Source organism: Cariama cristata, unplaced genomic scaffold, assembly GCF_000690535.1.
Source record: "Cariama cristata isolate BGI_N322 unplaced genomic scaffold, ASM69053v1 scaffold12836, whole genome shotgun sequence".
Lineage (NCBI taxonomy): Eukaryota > Metazoa > Chordata > Aves > Cariamiformes > Cariamidae > Cariama > Cariama cristata.
Window position 1 is genome coordinate 1,057 of NW_009623907.1, and position 18,503 is coordinate 19,559.

General features: G+C 36.2%; 1 protein-coding gene across 1 annotated transcript in view; it reads left to right on the top strand.

Moving 5' to 3' along the window:
• Positions 1–620: 620 nt before the first annotated feature.
• The window catches only part of LOC104163837 (otogelin-like), a gene marked incomplete at its 5' end in the record, with an annotated part of 56,279 nt that continues 38,396 nt past the window's right edge, over positions 621–18,503 (top strand). The window contains 10 exons of the mRNA XM_009702963.1: positions 621–728; positions 4,757–4,895; positions 5,152–5,283; positions 6,364–6,510; positions 7,126–7,245; positions 8,101–8,217; positions 9,686–9,842; positions 10,872–10,898; positions 13,696–13,863; positions 15,997–16,275. Of these exons, the coding sequence (XP_009701265.1) occupies positions 621–728; positions 4,757–4,895; positions 5,152–5,283; positions 6,364–6,510; positions 7,126–7,245; positions 8,101–8,217; positions 9,686–9,842; positions 10,872–10,898; positions 13,696–13,863; positions 15,997–16,275 (1,394 nt within the window). The remainder of the gene's footprint in view (positions 729–4,756; positions 4,896–5,151; positions 5,284–6,363; positions 6,511–7,125; positions 7,246–8,100; positions 8,218–9,685; positions 9,843–10,871; positions 10,899–13,695; positions 13,864–15,996; positions 16,276–18,503) is intronic.

Here is an 18,503-nt window from a genome sequence, read left to right on the forward strand (position 1 = left end):
CATGTAGCCAATAGCTCTTTTGGTATTGATTAAATTATTCACAGAGCAAGAGGTGTAACTACAGTTATAGTAAAAGTGTGCAGCAAATGAAAGCTCTTTTAAATCACGTGAAGAAGAGAACAAGGAGAAATCCTCACTTAAAAATTCTTGGAATAAATAAACCACTGATTTTTGATAGTAAGAGCACGTACCACTAGAGCAAAGGACTGTGGTGGCTCCCACATCTCTTGGAAGAACTCTTGGCTTTAGATAAATAGAAGTTAATTGGCTGAGTTACAAGAAATTTGGTGAAATTTAGAGGAAGTCTGGAAAATCTTAGTTTACCTGACCTTAAAATTTGTTCATTAATGAATAGATCTTCACAGGGTTAGTGGTTGAAGGGCTAATGCCCAAAGTGCTAGCACTTACTAAAGATTAAATATTCAGGTACCTATGAAAGGAAATTACCAAATTACTCATATAAAATTATTAATAAAATTGTGTCTTTTCAATTTCAGATGATTTTAAATATTTTTTTTTCAGTAATGCTAGTAATTTAAAAGTTTAGGAAAATATTTTTTATCTGGATACCAGGTGTACTTCTGCTGAATTTTAATTTTTATTGTTCTTTTTTTTGACAGTCTTGTTAAACATGGGGATGTGTGCTTGGACGCAGATGAATGTCCGTGTTCATGGAAAGGAAAGGAATACTTTCCAGGTGACAAAGTAATTTCTTCCTGTCACACATGGTAAGCAGAGATCTCTTTAGGTGATTATTTCATTTTAGTTGTTTATTTTTGGATTGATTATTCTTTCATGTTTTTTAATCTATGAAGTTCACACCAGATTCTGGTAAATCATCTACCCTAATTTTATATTTACACTTATTCAAAGAGCTATTAAAATGACTTTTTTTAGGGTTTCTTGTTTCAAGGAACTTTTATATAACAAAATAACAGCTATTTGGGATTTTTTTTTTAAAAGAAAAGCCTGATTTAGAAAAATCTTTTTATTATCAAGGTGATCTAAATTAATATTCCTTGGCCAGTGTTCCTAAAGTACAGGTAAAATCCTTCAAATATTACACCTCAGTGACATTTGCTAAAGCTTTTTACTTATTCATTTTCACATTTAACATTGAATCTGAGCAGTCTAAGGACCCAAAACATAACCCTGTGGCCATAAGTATACACCCACTACAATGACAAATTAAGGAGAGTACTGAGAAACATCATCCAGTGAGCATAGCAACAGATAAATTGGTTGCTAATTTTGTGTGTGTGTATAAGATAACTGATGAATCAATCAACTTTAAAAGGAAATGTTCCAATGGACAAGGGTTGATAAGGATCACTCAAATACATACAGAAACCTATCCCTTTTACTATCCAGTGTTCTAAATGCCAGCACATACCCTATAGCTACTTTACTCTGCAAAGTTTCCTTGAGCACTCTCAGTAGGACATGCTATGCTACTGTTTTAATAAGCTTCACAAGAGCTAAGATGTGAAAGTATACGACATTTGCATGACCCTAAATCAGACTTGTTTCTTGATGATCCCCACCTGTTTTCTTCTCTGACCACTGTTGAATGTTGCAAGCTGGCACTAAGCAGCACTATTTTTCTTACCAGAGCCTCAGAAAAATCAGCTGGATTGTGAAGCGTCAAGGTACTATAGTAGTGGTGTAGCCTCCAGCTTCTCAGCAGAGCAGTTTGTTCCTTTTGTCCCCTTCTTTTAGCTTACCAGGAACATTTAACTGGTGTCACCTGGTAAACTAATGCTCCTGGCCTGCACAGCTCAGCATAGACTAGTACAGTGAAGGCTTGTCCAGTCAGCACTAATCACTGCCTTGTCTGGATGTCGTTGCCCCCTCCAGCCTTGTGCTGACTGCCTACCTCTGCCTCTCGTCAGGTCCTCAGTATCTGCTCTAGAAGATATTTGTAGCCCTTTGGTCGACTGGTGAAGCGACTTACAAGCCATCTCCACTGGGCAGGCAGGTAAAGCGACCCGGATTATTCACCCCCTTATTTGCAAAGACCTCTCCAATTGGACCTGGCGTGGGATTGCTTGCATCAGAAAGAACTATTATATCTCATTTAAACTGTATGAGACTTCACCAAAGGCAGCAGCAGTGCAGGCAGAAAGACACTGGATATTTAGCCTTCTCTCTTTTTTCTGAGGCCAAGCCCGTTAATTCATGTACAAATCCTTAAGTTTGTCATGGCTTTTCTAGTCTTACACGTCCAGAAGCAAAGACAGATGAAGTGATAATGTTTTTCTGGTAATCAGTTGTCCGCTGACAGATGGGAAGTCTGCAACAAGCTCTGCTTGATACAAAGTGTATAAAGTCTTTGAGACTGCTGTGTGTTTTTGCAAGGGTGTATTTGATACGTCAAGGGAAATGTGCATTTTTTGCTCGTGCAAAGCATGAGAATACTCCTGTACAAACAAACCCACTTAGACACTCATAGCAGTTATAGACTTTAGTGTGATTTAGTGCATAGAAATAGTGTGTATTGATACTAAGTATCATCTTATTCATATCTGATTTGTATTAGCAACATAACTGTTAATCTGATTTGTGTATTGAACAGTAAACCAGCAATAAAATAATTTCTTAAATTGTTAAAACTGCCAGTGGAGTGCCAGGAACTTTCAACCCAAGCTCTGGCATCTGGCTGAACTGTAGTTCTGGGTTTCCCAAGTTTGGTTTTCAGCACCACTGCCTGAAATCGTTAGCATGTGCTTGCAAGATTAAACACGAAATGTTATTACGCTAACTGAAGGTATCAGAGCAGCATTTTGGTGCTGTGCTGTGCAAGGTAAGATGGGTGGTGCAGTGAGCTTTGCTGGTTTGCTGTCATACGTTGAGACTGTTGAGCAAATGCTGGTTGGTCTCTGTGTGCTGCTGAACTGGGCCTTCTGTGTTCTTAAACAAATACTTCTTGGAAATAGTTTTTAAAAAACTTTGACTAAGTTTGGAAGACACTAGTAGCTCTGCTTTTCCAACTAGGACTCTCTAGATTCTGACAACTAAACATTACTTAGTATGAAACAAATGTTTCATCTTGTTTCATCAATCAACAAAACTTAGTATGAAATAAGTGCAGAGGACTTTGAAGATGTTGTTTATCTCTTAACACGTTTACAGTCAGAAGGAAGGGCTTGACTCCTGAAAAAGAAAGTATGCAAAGGAGCTCCCTACTCTTTACATGTTAACGAATGTTTCTGCCTGAGCCATTAACAGATCGGGATGTGGAGGAGGATTTGAATAGGCCAAGAGTAGAACTAAAGCCTAATGTCTCAGAGTATGAGAAGCAGCACTTCTTTCAGTGCAAATGTAATTTCTTCTATTTGCCTCTCCATCAGTTTGATTAGGTTCCTGCCTTAGTTACCGCTTTGAGGTGACTAGAGTTAGCTGGGTGAGTCCTACTGCTATCTACTTGTGCTTTGGTACAAAAAACACTTTTTACATGTTGTACTTTTATTTTAGCCATGTGCTTAGCATATTTATATATGTGGTTATACAAAACACAAGCAGTGGGCCAAATCGGGATAAGCAGAGTCTTGGAAAATCTGGACAATTACTCCTGGTTGGTGCAAGTTACATGGTAAGGGAACAGAAGGAAACACGATGCTACTAGTAGTTGGAGCTGCCTAGATTTTCTAGATGACCGCTGCTCTTTTGAAAACAGTGGTGTTCTGACACCCTGATAGCAATATGAACAGAAAAGGAGAAGCTATACTGACCAAAAGTTATACTGACAGAAAACTTCATACTGCTTTGTGCTTCAGTATATGAGATGCCAAACATTAGTGCTTTATCAGATATTTCCATAAGTCAGATAATCCTTGAGTTGTAAAAGGTAAAGCATTCATTTAATCACGAAATGAAAAATTAAATATTTTTAAAAATAAACTTAGATATGTGCTGAAACTATATCACATGCTGTATTTAGTTTAGCCCATATTTATAAATGTCCAGGTGATTTAGAAACATAAAAAACATGTTAAAAATTACTTGTGGATACAGGAAATGAAATTCTACCGAATATTTATAGATCTTATGTAATTTCTAAAAATCTTATTTAGACTGCAAGAGGGTGATGCAGAAAGAGACATAGTATCCAGTGCTGCAAAGAGTCGCTGTTAGGCAGTTCTTGAATTATTCTGGAAGCCCCTGAACTGTTGGGCTAGGGTTTAGGGTTGGTGATACCTAGACATACCAACAATCCGAAACACAGTTCTTTTAAGGAACCTAAGCACCAAAATAGTGCTACTAGAATTTTTCCTTAGTACTTCTGTGAAATTCTTGTTCAAACAGAGAGTGAATAAAGACTGTAGTAACAGGCCACATTGCTTGTTGATTCGAGGATTCAGCTCATATAGAAACAAATGTTCTGTGAGAAGCTGAAAAAGAAGGATTTATCCTTGTGGCACATCATTGATGTGAGTTACTAGAAAATAAATTATATTACTTTGGATGGTATTTTTTGTTTTCTTGTTTCAACAAAAGAAGTACCCTTTCAGTGTCTATGTTTTCTGGAACCTATAAATTCTGACAGGAAGAAATACAGACTACGAGTTCAATATGTAAATTTATTTTTTCAGAGAATCAATTTATATATGCTGCTTCTAGTTAATGTTTCAAAGTGCTTCAGTCCACTGTCATCATACTTGCATGGCTTTTGGTTTTTAGCTTCTCAGTGCAATAGCTGTAATCATTTGTCTGTGGTTGCAGTTGATATTACCATTATTGGTCATACGTTTTTCAGCATTTGCCAGCATGGATCATTTCAATGCACCTTCCATCCTTGCCCATCAATGTGTACTGCATATGGGGATCGGCATTACAGAACGTTTGATGGACTAACTTTTGACTTTGTTGGAACTTGTAAGGTTTACCTCGTTAAGGTGAGACTTTTTTTGTAAAACCTCTCTAAAATTGGATTTAAAAACTACCTGTTAAAAACTACCCTTCTACTTATTTCCTATTTGTACATTTTATTGAGTCTCAAATACTGTTTTTTAAGATTTGATGTTGCTTGGACTTTGAATCATACATAACATAATAATCATACACTCAGGTTTCTGCTAGTTGAACTATGTGACTATATATATTTCTATCAGTATATTTAAAAGTGGGAATTTCTTTTTTTTTTTTTTTCAGGGTACTTCCAGCAGTCTTTCTATTATTATAGAGAATATTAACTGCTTTAATACTGGAATCATTTGCAGAAAAAATATTTTCATTAATGTTGGAAAATCTTTTTTAATATTTGATGATGAAACTGGAAATCCAGTAAGTTTGAGTCTTTAACACTGATCAAAAGGTAGCATATGTACTTCTCTGGGTGTTTTTTCCTTTCGTTAGCAAAAACCTACTGTGCCACTTAAGTAGCAGAGGCATAAATATCTTTACTGTAAATGCTGATCACATCTGTATTATTCAATGGAAACCTGAAACAAAATCTTGTCTAAATTTAACAAAAATGTTAGATGAGATGATTGTAGTTCTTTTGTTTAGACTTAATTACTGTTTAGTGACTTGGGAAAGATCTAGATATTTTGAAGTCACTGGGAGTTTCGCTATTAATTCCACTAGAGTTTAGTCTGGTCTGGAATGTATAGGCAGAATATTCCTATTCAGTTGTAAAAAATAAATTGCAGTCCCAGGTTTACACTCCACAGCCTGAATTTCATTTTTGTTTTGGCCAAAGTGCAAACTCTATTGCTGTAAATACTTAGTATTTTTAGCAATTTTAGTATAAATAGTACTATTTAAATTTTATAGACTGGCTATACAAAGGAAGTTGTGTCTCTTTGAATAAGGTATTGTGTAATTAAACCAGACATCTTAGTCCATGCTACAAATAAATAGGAATCTGATTGTTATTGGATGGAGAGAAGAATGCTTTATGTAAATAAGATGGCAATCTCTGGACATATTTAGACAATTCCTTATTTCAAGAAGTTGCTCCATGCATCTTTATACCTATCCATATTCAAAAAAAGGGTATGGCTAAGACCTTCTGAATGCAATGATGTATAACTAAGCGAATATCGTAACTAGGAACTTTAATTTACATCCCAGATGAACTGTTAACATTTTAATCTTCGCTCCAGTTGCCATTACCCATCCTGTAAAATTGATCTAAAATCAACTTTAAAAATAGGAAAATCATAAAAATATAGCACAGTTCACAATCAAAATTCAGACCACTTTTGTTTAAGTATTTATCCCTCTGGTCTTCTGTCAGTTTTTGGACTTCAGTCTGAGAACTGTGTCATTCATTTTATTTAGGTGGTTTTTTTCCTGTCAAATGAGCATTTTGTGAAGACAGTACTTCCATTATAAGCTGCCTTGTTTTATTTTGAACAGAGCTTATCGAGTTACATAGATGAACTACAAAAAATGCAGTTATGGAAAGCTGGATTTTTCACTGTTCTTCATTTTCCTGATGAGCACATTACCATTCTTTGGGATCAGAGAACAACAGTTCATGTGCAGATGGGTCATCAGTGGCAGGTAAGTGGAAGTCAACGCTCTTACTGCCATTTCTTTGAGGTATTTCTCTTAGTCTTATAAAGTAAGTCATGTTTTCATTGTTCAGAGAATAGACAATGTGTCAGAAATCATGAAGGAACTCAGTGGCAGAGTCAAGTAGAGAAGCATTCAACTACCTCGTCAATTAAAATATTCATTCTCATTTACTTTTTTTAGTCACTACGTACTGTCTAACTTCTGTAACAACAGAAATATCTTTGGGGCAATATTCTCCTTCAGTACTCATTCAATATATGACTGGAGCAGGTGTTATTTTGCTGAAGCATAAAAAAAAGCACATGGCTAGCAAACAGATCACTTCTCTGAACAAAAGATCAACTCCTTTCTCAAAGACTTGGAGATACTTAGTTGAAAGGGAATAATATTGATGTCAAAATAAAATATTTTCCATAGCTGCTTTATCACAAAGAACTGAACTGTTGTGGCTGAAATTTAGCTGAAAAGGATCAAATCCTGACAAATTTATAATTAAGCAACTGAAGACAGGAACTTAAGAAACAAGTTTTGAAAACAGTTGTGGCTGGTACTGTTTCGTGTCATGTGGAAATATGTTCTTCTATCTATCTGTTTTCCCAGGGTGAATTGACTGGATTATGTGGAAATTTTGATTTGAAGACAGTAAATGAATTGAGGACTCCAGATAATTTTGAATTAACAAACTCACAAGAGTTTGGCAACAGCTGGACAGCTGTAGAGGTACATAGAATGTGTTTGCTAGTAGATTTTTTGCTGTTATATCGTATAATTTATCTAGAATGAAATCAGAAATTTGTTCCTGGAAGTATCAACTGGACAGCAATGCAAATGGCAATATCAATGGTTCTTACAGATGTCATAATCCATTAAAGAGAAGAAAATAATGACTGTTTTTTCTACACAGCACTACAGTGTAGAGAAAAATGCTGTACAATATTCTGAATCTACAACTGTTTTTGAAGACTTTTTGAACAATAAAGTAATCATTTTTTTATGTAATGGAAGAATAGTGGGTTCACTTTAGACTGTTGTCAGTTTAGCTGATCTTTCATAGCTGGGAAATATTTAACTGTGAAACCATAGCAATGGAAAGAAAAAATACTCTTTACATAAGCTGTAAAGTTAAAAATTGAACTTTTTTAATGTCATGTCTAGTGGTGTTCATAGAAATGTTCCTTGCTAGTAGTTAGAGTAAAAAGATCTGATTTCTCACACTTCTAAAGTACGTCATCCGAGTGATCTTTGTTATTTATGTAAACTAGACTATTCAGGTGTAAGGACTGCAGATTAGGACTGCATGGCAGCTCTGTTTAGACGTATATATATGTATGTGTTTTTCTGCTGCTCTCAGACAAATGAAACATTTCTTCAGATTGTTACTTTTCCTTTTCTGCAGATTAGTATCCCCTTTTAATTCCATATCTTAGTCTGGCTTTAATTTTGTAAATGACGCGTTTGTTTTGTGTTTTACTTTTTTTTTTTATTTTTAAAGAAAGACAAAACTATGCTTTGTGAGTTCAAACACAAAGTGATTATGAAACAAGTTTCTCACCTTGATTTTGCTTTCTGCTTAAGTGTGTTGACAGCTCTGACATTCGAAATCCATGCAGCTTGAATCCCCTTAGAGAGCCATTTGCCAAGAAGGAATGTGGAATACTGTTAAGTGAAGCATTTGAAGCTTGCCATCCAGTGGTGAGTTGTGGTCATGTATAGAAAGATGTGAAAGTCAACATATCACTAGAGAGAAACTTTACTCTTCAACTTCCATCACTTTAAATCTTCATCTTGTCTTCTGTAACGTAATAATTTTGAGTACTATAGTGAAAGAGAATATGGAGAAATTCTAACCCCTACCTATTCTGATTCTAAAATGTGAATGTTTAACTGGACTATCTGCACTTACCTGACCTAGACAGTAAGCCACTTTGGCACCAATTTAACATTCTGCAATATGGGTAGTCCTATTAGTCTCCTAATCAATGCAGACAAAAATTATACCCAACTTGTGTTATCTTTTTTTTTTCGTCCCAAGCACTACTTACATAATCATAACTGCTTGCTTTATTTTGCTCAAATGTATTACATAGCACACACATTTTTCAGGCATATTTAAATAAATTGACAGTTTCTTCTAGGCAGTATCATATGTTAAGAACGCATTCCTAGAAAAAAAAGGCATATATCTCCTCACTCAGGCAACAACCTGAGGAAATAAATGAGCCATTCTACATGTTCTGATAGTCAACAGGCTCAGGTTCAGTTGGAGAATGGTGGGGTGGGGGCTGATTTCCAGAGCTAGGTCCTGTATGGAAAATTATGTCCATATTCAGGTATTGAGACTGTGTGCATGGCTTAAAGAGTGTAAGTGTCAGAAAGGTTCCTGAGGAGAAAGGAGATTTCATATGAAAGACAACCAGGAATCTTGTAGGGTTGCTTTGTGTATTATTTTGGAAGAAAGTGGAAGCTGAAGTTAAAGTTGTATTAATGTAACATTGGTGTAGTCCTTTGTATAAGGTAGGTAGTAACCAAGCTCTTCATAAGTGTGTAAGTATTATTCAAGTGTAAATCCATGTAGAATGCATGACAATTCAAGGAGCAACTTAGCATTGACAGTTTTCTTTGAAATTTTTTCACTTAAGAAAAGACTTCAAAATAATCTAAGGGAGAAACCACAAATTCACCCGTGAAATTGTCTAATAATATGAAGAGAATGAACCACTTTCACGTGAAGATTTTTCCGTCTACTTTATTATTTCTTACATTTTATGTATATCTAACTTTCCTAATGCTTCTGAAATTTATTGATTTATGATCAGTTTAGAGAGAGTTTCTCTTATGAAATAAGCTTCTTTGTAGTTTTTTATGGTTTAAATATTACAAAACCATACAAAACATTAGCTCACATCAACATTTCTATGTGCATGTTCTTAATGGGTTGTTGATTTAATTGTGTTACAAAGTATTGTACAAGATCTTATGAAGTGTTCTAATGAAGTGTTCTAATAAACTGTTTTTCTTGTGTTTCAGGAAACATTTAAATTAAAATCTTTAATACTCTGAAGTCTTATATATTAAATTTTGAAAGATTCATAGCTTTGTATTGTTGATTGTCACCAGTGTCTATGTGAATATTTTTGATCAGTGATATTTATATTTCCAGATTGACGTCACCTGGTTTTACTCAAACTGCTTGACAGATACATGTGGTTGTAACCAAGGAGGTGACTGTGAGTGTTTCTGTACAAGTGTAGCAGCATATGCCCATCAGTGCTGCCAGCATGGAGTTGCTGTAGACTGGAGGTCCCCTAGAGTGTGTCGTAAGTTTACTTAACTAGCATTGCCCGTGGCTGCCACGGGCTGCATTCATGAGACCCGGACCTGAAAAATCAATCCTGTTAAGTTACCTGGGCCCAAGAACTGGATCATGAAGCCACACTGGTAGGAAGATCAGTGGGTGCTTCTCGCTGCCCTCCAAGTTCATTTTGGTCTAGCTGGATTTACGTGCTTCTTTCTGTATTTGTGGGTGGTGCTCTTCTGTTTTTAATTCCTTGTCCTTTGATGTGAAAGGAAAAGTCATGGGGAGCCTATATTAGGATACCGCATACATGCCTCAAACCAAAGTTATGAAGTTAACAGCTCAAGTAATTTCCATCTTCAGGAGGACTTCAATTCTTAACAGGGCCTAGGAAACATAGCTGCCTTACTATTGCCTCCAGAGTAAGTGTGAAATATAAAGAAAACAAGTAGGTTTTTAAGCAGGACTTTGTCATTATCTTAATATCCCTATTCAACAATGCTTAGAAGTTACAAAAAAAATCTGAGATCACCGTTCTACAGCACCTAGTGCAAATGCCTGACAGGAAATGGTCATTTCCCCAAAGATGTCATAAAAAAGGGCAAGATAGAAAGAATGGAAGGAAACAAGCATTTTTCCAGCTTTGCAGTTGCACAGAGAGAATATACAGCTTGCTCAAAGTCACACAACAAATTTGCTGTAGGGCAAGAAGGTTACTCTTAATTTTTGATAGAAATGATATGTTTTGAAGGAGCGTGGAAAGACAGCAATGCTTAGTTTTAACCACTAGAGGTCACAAAAAGACAGCTGGAGGTATGTAAGCTTAGTGTTTCCTGCTAGAAACCAGTATTTTATTTAAGTTGGTGTAATTGAAATTACAGTTTTATTTAAAGCAGTAAAGTAAATATTTGGCAATAATTTTTTAATGAATGTTTGTGTATGATCTAACTTGGTTAGGCATTTGGCTTACCTCTTAATCGTAAAGGGTAATAGAAAACCTGTTTATCTGCAGAATGCCTGCAACTGCATTTCTTTTCTTTTTATTTTTTAGCTTATGATTGTGAATATTTCAACAAAGGTAAGTCCTAGAGGAGCTGATAAAATGTCAATAGAATCCTTCGTTTCTTTATATAACTCTTAGTACTTTTTATAAAAATAATTGTGTTAATGAAAACAGTTGTTAATGATATATTATTTAAATAGCCAAGATTCTGTTTTATTTTGCTTTTTTCAAAGGCTTTTACTTCCATAATCTTTTTTGTTCCTGGCCCTTTCCCAAAAATACATGTTTGACTTGTTTTCTTTGCATTTATGGATCATGATTAAACAGTTAAATCATCCAGTAATTAGCAGACTATTCAACTCAATAGTACTAGTGGCACTACTTGCTTAAGGCGTGCTGCAGTTAAAAACTGATACCCAGTGGGTCTGTGAGACCAATCATGGTCTCCTCTGCAGCCTCCAGAGGGAGCTAGCTATTAAGATATTACAACTTTTTGTGACCAAATGGTCACAAAACCTCTCTGTTCAGGTATGTCTGACCTCAGAAGTTCCTGAGCGACAAGCATTGCTGCTGCATTAGAATGGCTTTCAGAGAAAGGTGCAAAACTTGTACAAGGTGCCGGAGTAAACCTTGAATCTGCACTGGGTGCAGTACTGCTGTGTTAACACTGGAACCCATAATCAGACTATTTTAAAGTTACATTGCGAGTGTCTGCGTAGTTAGATGTGGCATACATACAACCACTGCGAGCCTGCCTGATGTGAGGAATGGTCAGGACTGCTGCTATTTATTCTGTAACTCTTTTTATCAAGCTCATGTAGAAGCCTGTCTGTCCAGATGGTTCATGATATTTTGATCTTCTGTTAGACTCCATATTGCAGCAGCTCACCCCCAGAAAGATCTTGGACGAAGGACTGAGTTTAAATTAGAAGAGACTTGTGCAGTGTGCCAGGCCCAAACAATATGACCAAGAAATTTGCATTTTCTCATATACTGACTACTAAAAAGATTTCGAGTGGGGTCAAATTGCTAATGCAGTGGAATTTTATCTAAATCACTATTTAAGCCTTTAAATTAATTTAAGTAAAGGCCAGGTGAATATAAGAGGTGATTGCAGTTTTAAATTTCTTTTTGGTTTGTTTTGTTTTATAAATGGAATACAGTCTGATACTAGATAATCTTACTGCAGTTGTAACAGATTGAAAGTGCAGTGCTAACATCTGTAGTAGTAGTGAAGTCAAGTTAGATGATAACATAGAATTTTCAAGTGTGTTAGTAGTTTTACTTGTTACTGAATTCTCACTGATGGAAATTAGTTGAAATAGTGGAGAATTGTGCATGTGACCAGCTTCTAATAAACATGGTTATCATATACTTCTCACTTCGTATCTTGCTACTGTTTGCTAATCCAGCTCATCAGTATTCAACATAAGATGTTTCAGAGCTACCAGTGGGGAAAAAAAAATAATCAACTCTCTGCTGAAGATTTTGTTCTCTGCCTCAAATACAGTAGCATTCCCCAGAATTACTTACATGTTGGAGACAAGAAGAGGTTTTTCTCTGTGTAACTTTGTCATGAATCCAGATTGAAATAGTTCTAGTCCTACTAGAAGCAGGAGCAGAAGCCTTTTGTCTTTGGTAAGGGGAAATTCTCAGCTGGTGACTGTGGTTTCTCAGTTCTGGATGGACCCAAGATGTGATACTTAAATATATAATAACATTTCCAGAACACTAGATGTTTTAAGTAATTTTAAATAATTTTTAAAATGTTCTTCAGCTCCCTGTGCTGAAGGTAACCAGATATCACTGTACATGTTTAGCTAGGCATGACCTTCTGTCCTAACTGGCGACATATTTGTGCCATTAGAATCTAAAACTCTGGTTGTAGTGCAGCTTCCTTAGGATTTCAAAACTCTTAATAAATTTTAAGATTAGGAAGAACCAGAATATGAGGGCATGCTGCAAATTGCAGTCCAAACTTTTAACCTATTGGAATAAATTTTAAGGGTCGATGGCATTAGCTGCAACTGTCAGCTGAGAAGTTCTGGGATGCTTCTACGTTAGATGTATGCTTGCCGTGTCCTGACCTGTGGGTAAAATGGTAGTGAGGTGAATTGCTTGGGTGTGGTCTGAAATGCCTGGTTTTAACAGAGAAGTTTACAAAAATAATTTCCAATAAAATTTAAAAATAAAGTTTAAAATACTTTTCTGCAGTGAAATTGGAACTAAGTGAGGAGGTGTGACGTTGTAAGATTCGTGAAATGATAACTTTGCATGCTTTTGGCTTTTTTTTACTGATAAGTAAAATATGACCATTCCTTTGCTTATGATGCTGATTTCTTCCTGTCTCAGTTCCCAGTGGTTATGTTTGTATCTACACTGTTCAAGGAGTTACTTGATGACAAGAAACTTTTATTCCCTGCAAAATGCCTCACACTTTGAACACTAATAAAACAGATTTTAAAGGATAGTAAGGAGTGTATAATCAGTTCAACAATACAAATAAACAATTTAGAGGGATCCCAGGGTGGTCTATAAAACACTGTTTACTTCTAAATCAAATAACTGAAGGCTCAGCTAACTTTATTAAAGTGACTATGAAACCAAAGTGATGAGAGGGAGGAGAAGAAAGCTGAATATGAATCCTTAAAATTGAAGCTAGGTGTTTTGGACAGGTTTCAGAACAGGTATTTTCTAAAAGAGTTTGCCTTTTTTTGGTTGTCATTATAGTTTAGTGTATGGTACCTAGAGCTATTTTCAGAGTGCAGAGATGTGTTTTTCATTATGTGCTGTGTCATAATATTTAGAGCTCAAGCATTTGTGACACTTGACATGAAAGGTAATTCTGATATATTTTTTTTTTCCTCAACAGCTCTGGGAAAGGGCCCATACAAACTGGTCAGCTATTTGGATGGAGAATTTGTAATGGCAGTGAAACTGGTGAATGATGTTGTTTTCCCAGTGAGAGAAGATGATATTGTTCCTGGACATGCAGTGAGCTTTATGCTGACTTCAGGACTTTATAAACCCAAAGCACACGGTAAAGTCACTGTAACCTAGAGGATTAAATCAGGCAGAGCAAATTATGCCCTTAAATACGAGCCTATGTTTAAGAATAGGCCTGGGTCAAAAAAATCTTTTCCATATCAGCTGATTGTGCACCTTAATATTGGCTGCCAAAATTTTCATTTGGTTGGTTTTGATTAGATGATTATAGCTTTATAAACAGATACTTGTAATTGAAAAGCAACAGCCGCCCACCCCAAACTTCAGAAGCACCAAACTGGTGTTGTAGCCCAGTGCTCCAGATATGTCTTGCTCCCTCAACCTTTGCTCTGACAGAACTGGGACATGGGAAAGAACAGGAGAGAAATGATACAAGAAAAGTACTCCCTAATTCACTTGCTTTGGTATCATTGCTCATTGTCTGCCCACTTGTACAGTGATGCCCGTTGGCACTAACCTGAGCTGTGTAAGGGTGCGTACTGCAAATTTGTCTCCTTCAGGTCCTGACTTAAGTTTCCACTGAAGGAATGTGTTGCTTATTCAGCAGATAAAAGAAGTTTTGCACACCTTTCAGACAGGTGGAGAAAGTTTACGAGAATGTATTCAGCACTTTGTGACATTGATTAAATGCTAGACTTGTCTGCATACACAACTTTAATGCCCACAGACTCAATACAATTTTACTGCCCAGAGTCCCTGGTCAGCTCTTTGGACAGCCTGAAGGTGGCTGTCTTTGTGTAGTCAAAGAAGGGGTATAGCTCAGCTGAAAAAATGACAGGCATTTGATTAGTAATACTGCTGTCTGTAGAACTGACACAAGAACTCATGTAACAGAATATCAGGGCCAGATTTCTTTTATTAGTCATAGTTTTGAAGTTTTGAGACACTTGTACATTGCGTTCAATTTAGGTTTGGAAAGGGAAGGTCAGTCCTATTCCCATATAAAAATCTCTCGTGCGGAATTTAATGTGGCAAATGGGATTTGTTCCTGATAGTCCAATTTGAGGGAATGGCATTTCATCATTTGGCTGTAGAGGAGTTTGTGCAATCAATACAATATTTTTCATATCCATGTCTTCATCTGTATGACATTCTTGGTTCTTTGGTACTTCAGAAAAATGAATGTGTTTTATCAGTTTCAAACAAATTGTAGACAATGGAAAGTTTTGGGCATTGGTACACTGCCTATATGGCAGGTATTATAAATCACACTGACTGTTCGTTGTTACTTATCAAATAGTTACTTGCTACAATTAATAAAAAGATACTCATGAGTGCCACTATGATTTTCAGATTAATTGAAGTTTTTATGCTCAGAAAACAAGTTGATCTTCCAGAAGTGGTATACCAGAATGTGATAGTATATCTGTCTAGTAGAGAACATTTGTTTTCTATGCATTCTTTTTTTCAAGAAATGTTGCCCAGGCCTGGAGGGTTAGTTGATTTTACAGTAGTTTAATGGCTGTTTTCAAGGGAATAGCAGAGTTTACAGCAAAATAGAATGAAGTAATTCTGTGAGCAACAGATGCCTGTAACAGGCTCAAAATCTGCCACTTTGCAATTGGTTGTACAGAGATGTGCTTGAAATCAGCAGTACGGTTTTCAGGGTAAGGTATCATGTGCGTACATTTGCTAGAAAACAGACTTTGCTATTAACATTCTTAGGGGAAGGGCTAGAGAGCTGACTGCTTAGAAAGCTGAATGCAAAATACATTTTTGTCATTTATTTTTAATGAAAGGCTGCACTTTTAAACTATAAATTCCTGATGGCAAATGTTACTTGTAAAGCTAGTTAGATGAAATTTAAATTTTTATTAAAGAAATGGCTTAGTGAAAGCTGTAAAGTGAAGTTCTACTTGACTGCAGGGCTATATTCCTTTATCCTGGTGTGGGCAAATATCTTAATTTGCTTGTATTACTGTTGAAATCTGTACGGTGTTTAGAAAACTAAATATCCATCATAATCTAGCACTCTGAAATCCATATATAGTATATTTTCTTACAAGATTCAGGCTTTTTTCACTGGTAAGGCCAAAGTCAGCTTTCATTGCTCATACTACTAATATCAGTAGCGGTACATCAGAATGAGTCTGGTTATTATGTATATATCAGCAAGTAAAAGAGTACTGTATGGGTTTGGTGTTTTGGTTTTGTTTTGTTTTTTCAGATTCCAACTTGATTTCATTTGAAACAGCTGAGAGACCAAACTATTTTCTTCAGTTGGTCTCCAATAATACTCTTGTTCTTTCTAAATGGAAAAAAAGTGAAGAGTTTCACAACAGATCTACATTTGTCATTCACAAGAATACATGGCTCTCGGGATACAGTTCCTTTGAGTCATTTGCAAAACCAGGATACTTCATTCACGTTTCAGCCTCTTCAGTTGAGCTTTTGAAGTACCATCATTCAGAAGAGTTCAGACTGTCAACCCTTTTTAAACTTGTAGGTAGGTAATTAAAGTTGTATTTTATGAACAACAGTTTGCTTCCTGTGAAAATACAGGTTAAATGGTATTGGTATTTTCAGAGATTATGAGATTGCTTACTTTTCCTCTACATCACAGGGAGCTGTGGGTAATCTGTGACATGCAGGCTCAAAATCTTCTTCCCTGAGCTTTGTAACCAGGATGAGATTCTATTTTCTTGTCAAAGCCATTAAATGGCCTAACACACAACTTTGCTGTATTTACCAGCTGGTTTTGGAAATACATATCCTAGTGTATAGTTTCTGGGCAATACTTGCTTTGTAGGTGGTGAGAAAATTCTCAAGGAGTAGAAAATTCATGCTAACAAATAAAGGATTGACAAAGGGAATAGAAAAGAACTGAATACACCTCTAAAAGCTAAGGTCAGTTGATGGCATTTTCTCCTCCTTTCCCTCTGCCACCCAGAGAGAGTTTTCTGTATGGTGCATTCTCATTGCAAACTTTGAGGCCTCCTCAGCCGTCATGCCATCCAGTGCTAAGGACATTGCCTGTAGATTACACTTCTCAAAACTCATGTTTCCCCTGAAAAACATCTTGAGCTTTATCCATGTGCCCACTCACAGAGGCTCTGCCTTTTGGGTTGTTATCCCCTAGTGTTTCAGGCACCATCTGAGTGGAGAGAGATACCTGGATGTCCATTTCTCTAACGTTTCTTGGACAGCTACAGCTCTTGAATACACAATGTAGACTGCTGTGAGGTTGTTTCTACCTACTTGAGAGATTCCCATTCCTGTAATAGTACTCCTATTCCACTGAGACATAATGATCAGAAATGTAGGAGATATTCTTAGGACCCTTCATAGGAGCAAATTCTGCATCCAGCTCCTACAAGAACGGATGACAGAAAACACACATTAAAAAAATTGCTTATCAAGCTCTTCTTTAGATTAGTAAGGAAAAGAAATGATGACTGTTTTCACATATTCTTAAACACTTGGGAACCATGTGCTAAAATGAAGATGACCTTACAGGTCAAGAACAAGATGCAAGTAGTTGTATTGGCCTATAAAATAAAGCAAAGCAGATTATTCATTAAAGCACCATTTGCTTTAGTGTCTGCTTGTCTTGATAAATCAGATGCATCAAACACATTCGTGTGACTTTATTTACGAACTTCAATGACAACTACTGCTCGCTGAAACCACTGGCCTTTGTGTGATATATAAAATTCCACTACAAGTGTTTATTTTTATGTTCTAAAGCTTTTCATTGTGCTGTAATTTTTAATGCATTACTAATTTGTTTAATTGGATAGCAGAATATTTTAATAGGTGTTCCTGGCAATACCATTTTTTAAAATCAGTTCTTCATTCTCTGATACTGAAATTTGTTTTACAAGCAAAGAAAGAAAATGAAATGTTGTAACGAATGAAGCATGGCCTGGCCATGTTTCACAGTGACCATGTTGAATCTCAGCACAGACAAATCTGAAGTAGGCACTGACTTCTATGACAGAAGAGGCCAACTGTATGCCTCGTGGAGCTTCTTGTTATCAAAACATTGAATTAAAGTGTTAATGATGGCATTGTGAATCTGCTGATGTTTTGTGGTGCATTATGCTGACAGCCTAATGCAGCTGTTGACTGGCACGCTCCACCTTCAGAAAAAATGACAGATTTTGTCATTGCCAAATGCCTGTTGCCGCTTGACAAATGCTTGTAATCACAGAGCTGTTGAGATTTTTGAACGGCAGAATTATAGAGCTAATGCTATTACCAGGACGTTCTTGCAGCATTTCAAGCAAGGAACTTTTTTTGGACATAACAAAAATATCTCCTTAGTCTTTTATCTTTGAGGGAGGAATGAAGAAGGTTAAAATGTTTCAATTCTCAGTGGTCATCCATTAACACAGAGTGGTATGTCTTTTCAAGTGTGAAGTCTTTAGCCTCCAGTCATTATACCAAAAAATCCTATCTATGCCAATGGAAAACTAAAACAATTTACCTCAGCAAGTGGGATCAGATCAAATGATCAAGAGGCATTTCATTAATCACCACATCCGAGGGCTTGGATTTCAGAGTTTTATAAGCAGAGAAACATAGGGCTCGAATCTTTCTCCAGTGTACTTTCACAAGGGCCAGCCTGCTGATGTAGGGTAATTACATGGTCTAAAAATACAGCAGCATTTGTTTAAGTTAATGGAAAAGTTACACCAGCTCCAGAGTGCATAGGCAAAAGCGTATTGAGTT